Source organism: Anarrhichthys ocellatus, unplaced genomic scaffold, assembly GCF_004355925.1.
Source record: "Anarrhichthys ocellatus isolate YVR2014 unplaced genomic scaffold, GSC_Weel_1.0 scaffold18, whole genome shotgun sequence".
Classification (NCBI taxonomy): Eukaryota; Metazoa; Chordata; class Actinopteri; order Perciformes; family Anarhichadidae; genus Anarrhichthys; species Anarrhichthys ocellatus.
In genome coordinates this window covers 7,465,938-7,472,501 of record NW_022280048.1, presented here as the reverse complement: position 1 = coordinate 7,472,501, position 6,564 = coordinate 7,465,938, and the positions used below count along the sequence as shown (strand labels likewise).

Sequence of the window (6,564 nt, the reverse complement as noted above, 5' to 3'; positions counted from 1 at the left end):
TCTCTCTCTCTCTCTCTCTCTCTCTCTCTCTCTCTGTACAGTGTACGTTGTGGCCCAGCCCATCGTATTTTCAATAATCTGCCACTTTATTTGGCTTGTTTTTAGTTCATTGTTGGCAGTGGAGGGGTGATGGAAATGCAGGGAAAAATACTGAAACACATTCACCATTGAGTAAGGAAGACATTAATCCGACCAAATTGACCACTGGGTGTGAAATTGGACAGTCTGCACATGTGTTAAATAGCCTACAAACCCATTAAATAAAGCATTCATTTGGACCACCACAGCCTGTGGCTACATCTTTTCTCTTCATGTAATCTACTACATTACAAAATGAGTCAGAGGGTGTATTGCTTTTCCTGGACATCTGCATGCAGACACCCCCACACTGACTGACTACATGTTTATAAATGGAATCATCCTCACTTGGACTTCTTTATTTGTTTTAGACCTGTGAATCACAGCAGATGTATTTAAGGATTTTGGGATGCAGATCTTTTGGAACAAATCAATCTAAATGAAGCATAAATATGAACCACACAATAACTCTTTACTGTGACGAACCTAAATCCCCCCAGGTGCGTCATTAATAGGATAATAGGGACATGCCAAACAAATCATTGACATGTTAATAAAAAAAAAAAAGTACCAGTCTGGTATGGGGAAGGATATGAGAACAGTAAGAACAAATAGAACCGCGTCCACCACGTGTGAGAGAAAGGTGCTGTAGTGAAGGAGGCCGCTGTGATCGCTGTGAGGAAGCTGCAGGATTCCATAAGAGACGGGAGAGATGCTGTGCATAACAACCGTTGCCGTGGTGCTTTACCGGCCGAAGCTCAGTGGCCGTTTGCATGGAACTCGCATGACATCTGGGCAGGTGTTTGTCAAGAGGCACGTGGGAGACTCTGATCCAAGGAGGAAGGAAACACAGCATATCATCATCATCTTCAGACTCAAACCATCCTTTGCTTTTAACCCAGCAGTGTTTATGGGTGCAATGTGATGTAGCATGGTGATGATGGCAGGGATGCATTGGGAGCAGCAGGACCTGGGAGGCTTGTGGAGGTAGAAGGGAAATGAGTACAGCAAACTGCAAAGAGAGAACTGTCACTTTGGAGTAGATTGATTCTCCCATCAATGACCCCACACATCAAGGCAAAGTGGCACAGGAATTGATTCAGTGTTTAAAGTCCTGAAGTGGCGTATAAGACAGAACTTCATGGTCGTTATGACTCATCTGACTGAGTCTGAGCACTTTTAAAGAGAAGAACTGGGGCAAAAAAGAGTGTAAGGTGCATACTAATTATTGACTTGACTGGAGCGAATACTTATGCAATCAATTATCTCACGTTTTTAATTTCTTCTTCATTTAGATGCATTTCAAGAGGCAGATTTTTTATTTTTTGACATTAAACCATACGGCTGGTGCTGTATTATCTTTCTATCCAATTAAAGACCTCTCAAGAGGACTCTACACTCCAGAGAACAAAAATGCTGAGCTGTCTCAGGAATAAACGACACAAGCCATATCTATGGCGATGAAAGAGCATGTCCGACAGTATGCTCCTTCATATGTTTTCAATAGTTTATAGAGCACGCTAGAGTTCTATAGCAATGTCAGACTGGGGCTACACACACAAAATTCTTTGTCCGTTTTTGTGCTCACATATTTTGTTTGTCCTCAACCAATGCCGTTCTCTTTAAATGCTTTTATTGATTTGGCGGAGGACACCTACATCTTGCATGTGTATGTGTGTGTGTGTGTGTGTTTGGAGAGTCATTAATCAAGCTGAGTTTGGCACACGCTAAGTCACATTTTAATCAGAGCACTCGGCCGCTTCGAGATCCAACTGAGACGGTGTCCCTCAGGATCCGTGTTTGGGGCCAAATTGATCACCAGCCACTCTGAGCATCGATTCGTTTGGATCGCCCGTAGACACAGAATCTCATCAGCTACTCGAATTAAAGCGTTACTCTTCATCAATTCACATCATTATTACAGAATTTGATAAATAAGTTATGCCAATAATGTTTTTCAACATGAGCCATGTCATACAGACAATCCCTCATATCTTGAGAAATGTATGTAAACTTGGAGATTAACTAATGTTACAGATTGCTGTGGGTTTGTAGAAGAAATGCAGGGAGCGCATTCAAAGCACTCAGCTCCCACCACAAAAAAAAGTGAAATATTATTTTGTTTTTTAAGTCTTTGAACTCATTGCTTCAATACATGTGAGAAGACTAATGCTTTGCACATTGCACTAATGCATTGATTCCATTTCAAGCAGCTCAGGGGGCTTTTTGTGTAACGCTTCAAAGAGAAGAGAGGCTGCAGCGTTACTGGACGGGCACACGACCACAGTCACTGTGGAACCTTTCAGCCGACTTTAACAGAACAGTTGTCCTGCAATCAGGATTTTGGGGAGTTTTTCCTCATTTTCTTAGAGAGCTTGGGCCGGGTCAAATTATTCAGTGTATAATGTGATATTTAACACTGAACAATGAAAATAAACTTGAGTTTTAAATGAACTTTCAAGCTCTTTCCTCCATTATAGTCAAAGACACATGGTATACGAATAAATAATATTGACAGCAATGATCTTGAAAAAAATAATTATAAGTGAATCAGGATTTGTAGATAAAGGACACAGTGTTGTTTACTTTTCATCGAACATTTTAGGCCTGATTAAAAGTGTTTCAGCTGTACGGTCAAATAACAGCAAAAAAAGACCCCAAAAAAATCATTGAAAAAAAAAAAAATCATTCAAAGCAAAGGTATATGGAGCTTTACATAATAATCATGATTAAAACATAATTATATATTTTAAAAAGTTCAGGAAAGTAAAAGTACGACAAAAAAACTACTAAAAAATAGAGTGAAATCAACAAACAAAATGGATAAGACACTATAGAGCAGAAAACCAATAAAACATGCAGTTAATGTAAATAAAAGGTGTATTTAAGAGGTTTTGAGGAATGATTTAAAATACTCAGCAAACCTCAGATCTTCAAGCAGGGAGCTCCAGAGCTGAGAGGCCCTGACAGCTGAGACCCTGGTCGACTGTGGTCTCGATCCAGGATTTAGGAGCAGCCAGCGAGTCCTGCCTCTGAGGCAACAGTGTGTTAGTATGTAGAGGAGCAGCAATTCCCAGTAGATGTTCAGAAAAATATAAAAATCAATCAACCCTAAAACTGACAATCAAAAAAGGCAAGATATGAGTAATGTGATCTTGTCTCTTTGGATTTGTAAAAAAAGGACTTCTCTATTTATTTATGTTGTCAAACTTCATTTAAACCTTACAATGCCTCCACATCTTTCCTGAATTATTGGTATTTTTCAACATTTAAAGCCAGCAGAGGACTGTAGGTTGTTAATAGCAGTTATGCTTAGTTTGCTGGCTCAACTCTGTCTTTGTAGCTGTACTTTAAATTGGTGCTTAATGTGTTTCAACTCTGAAAGATGTGAAGAGACTCATTTTCAAAGCCATGGGTTTCATTGTTTGATGACGTCAGACAAAAAGAAGGCTTGTCCACGTTCAGTTGTACATTAAGTTACTGGAGCACAACCATTGAGAGCTGTCAAATGCTTGTGCCACAAACACCGAACACCTCCGTTCTTATTATGGAAAGCTGAGTCATTAAAATGTAAATCTGCAGGGCACTGTTATTTTGCCTTAAATTACAGGAGACAGGTTTTCCCAGTTCTTTATTCATCCAGTCTTTAAGTGTTACCAGTGTCACCATAAAAACTGTTAATTAGCTTGTTTAACATTTTGTTTTATATCTAATGTTAATTTTTAAGATCATTTTTGAGCAAAGATGTCAAACGTGTTGGTTCAAGCTTCTCAAATGTGAGGATTTGCTGCTTTTTGTTCTCATATATGACGGTAAATTGAACATCTTTTGTGTTTTGGACTGTTGATCGAACAAAACAAGCTATTTTAATATGTAACCATGAACCTCTGGGAGGCTATGAAAAGCACTGATCTATATTTTCAGATCAGATTCAGCTCCAACTAGAAAAAGTGCATTCTGTAGAGAGCCGAGAGTGTTGAATCTCACGCGATTGTCCCACCCGGCTCCCTTACAGACAAGATGGCAGCAAAGATAACAAAAGAGGTGATTTATTCATCTCGTATCATGTCTTACTTTAGGAGTGAGGAGTCAGCAGGTAATGAAGGTATAAAACAGTCAAAAAATGTGAATCACGGTAACCACAAGAAGTTCTTGAGCGTGCGGTCATAATGAGAACAATAATATTAGGCTGAGGGGTCCAGTAGTGTACTTACCATTTCAAAGTCTTGTCCGACAAGGCTATTGAGGTACTCCTTGTGCCGTACGTACAGCTAGAGTCAGAGAAAAGACGTGTTGTTTGACTCCATAATCAGTAATATGAACACGAACATTAAAAGCTAAACTCTTCAATGCTGCTCTTGTCCTAAAGGAAACACGATGGAGATGAACTCACGTCTTTGTACATGTTCTGCTCCCTCTCCTTTTCCTCTGGTTGCATGGTGGTGCACACATTCTCAAGAGTGAGGCGCCAAACTTCTCTCTTCTCCCCCGCTGTTACAATCCTGCACAACAACACACACACACACACTGAACAGGTATTCGTTTATTTTTGTCCAAAAACATGCATCCCTTTATTGTTTGAGTCACGAGTGTGGCTAAAAACTCACAGTGCAACTTTAACTTCCTTGCGGGTCACAACGTTATTTTAAAACACGTTGATGTGATATCCATCACTACTGGAGGCACAAACAGTCTCCGTGAACTTGCCTGTAAGGCTCTTTGCCTTTGTTGAAGTCAGGCTTTACGATGACTGTTCCACTGCTGACTGTTTTTATGGTTACCAGCAAATACTCATTCTCTTTCTGGCCCAGCCTGAGAAAGCAAATACACAGAGAGAAGAATCACAACTGAACCACACAACATTCACAGATGACTTTATTTTATGCTGTCGATGAAACCTGCAAATGGTTCCTTGTCTTCTTACTCAATTTCTGAGCTGCAAGACTTAGTTTAACCAGAACAATAAAGATAGCAGGTGACAATAATGACACTAATGGATGGGTCTGTTTTCTCCATGCTGCAAGTCAAATCCCTCAAGAGTGACCTGAATGGAAAGGAGGTTTTACCTTCCAGGGGGGGGCCATGTCTCCCATGATATGCATGGTCTGCATGGCATTATTCACCACATGACTGCTCTTCACAAACTCCGCTGTGGGCTCCCAGTTGACGATCTTTGACTTGGGGACACTACAATCCCTGCAAAACATGCCAGACCATCCTATCACATGACTGTACCAAACATTAAACAGTACAAGTAATGTCTTTGAGGATTAATAAGCATCATTTGAATGAAATCTTTTTGATTGATTGCATTGTATTTACACAATGTAATGCACAGTGTACATTGCACAGACAGAAATTTATTTATAAGGGGAGAATCTAATTACATGCATTTTGAGAATAGGCAAAGTGAATTTCCCCACGAAAGACAATCTGGTTATAAATCTGTTTAAATAAGTGAGCTGGTGCTTCACTTACATGGTGCGTCTGTCCTGCCGTCTGTGTCGCACGCTGGCCATCCTTTCAGCCAGGAATGTGGGGCTGGATTTGGTTGTGGTCAATAAATCAGTGGAAGTCTGCTTTCAGGATCAGAAAAACAACAAGCTGCTTACAAACACATTTACAGACAAGAACGGTAGAATCCTCTTGGATTGACAGCACTAACTAACTTGTTTGTGTGTAACTCCAAGGTGTCAAACAAGTTAATCTTACTGTAAAAAATGTCACAGTTATCACAACTATAAAGATCCTCACTAAAATGAAAAACAGAATAATGTTTGTCAGAGCCATTGTCTTTTCAAAGTGATCAGAGGAACCAATGGGCTTGGGCAAAAAGCTTATGAAAAATATCCCAAAAATATTTGTAATATGTGAAAGAAATTGTGGAAAATGTCCAAGAAATATGTGAAAAATGTCTGAAAATCAAACGCGGTAACGTGAATTATTGGATGATTGTGTTGTCATAGGATACAGTTTAACCTACCAGTTGGTGCAATGGAAGACAGCTGGTGTAGCGGTCATGATCAGTGTATGTGAAAATCCTGTGATTACGTCGACCCTTGGCCTTGTTCGGGGCCTTGACTTCTGCGTGGTACTGACGGTCCAGAGGGGTCTGACATGTTGCCTCGTTCTGGAACAGCTCCATCTCATACTAGGACCACAGACAGAGAGGCGTGGAGGTGAGGAGGTGAGGTTTAAAGCAATAATAGCAAAATGAGCATTTACTCTCGACCTTTAACTTGTTTTCAATCATTGTAATATGTTGAGGATACTTAACAAATCAAAAGTGCGACCTGACTGAAGAGTTTCTCCTGCCATATATATACATATATATGTATATATATATATATATATATACATATATATACATATATATTCAACTCTTGACCGCAGTTAAAACAAGGCACACTCTAATCCCTCCTTTTGTTCGCTGTTTTTACGTTAGGATGCGCCGTACCTGAATACCAGGTACCGGACAAACCTCCG

The 6,564-nt window shown here is 39.9% G+C and overlaps 1 protein-coding gene across 1 annotated transcript in view; it reads right to left on the bottom strand.

Annotated features, from left to right (window-relative positions):
• LOC116389069 (calmodulin regulator protein PCP4-like) overlaps window positions 1-4,576 on the bottom strand; it is a 24,645-nt gene extending 20,069 nt beyond the window's left edge. The window contains exons 1-2 of the mRNA XM_031857479.1: window positions 4,472-4,576; window positions 4,293-4,349 (exon numbers count right to left, since the gene is read on the bottom strand). Coding sequence (XP_031713339.1) covers window positions 4,293-4,349; window positions 4,472-4,516 — 102 coding nt within the window. The 5' untranslated portion in view covers window positions 4,517-4,576. The remainder of the gene's footprint in view (window positions 1-4,292; window positions 4,350-4,471) is intronic.
• Window positions 4,577-6,564: the final 1,988 nt, after the last annotated feature.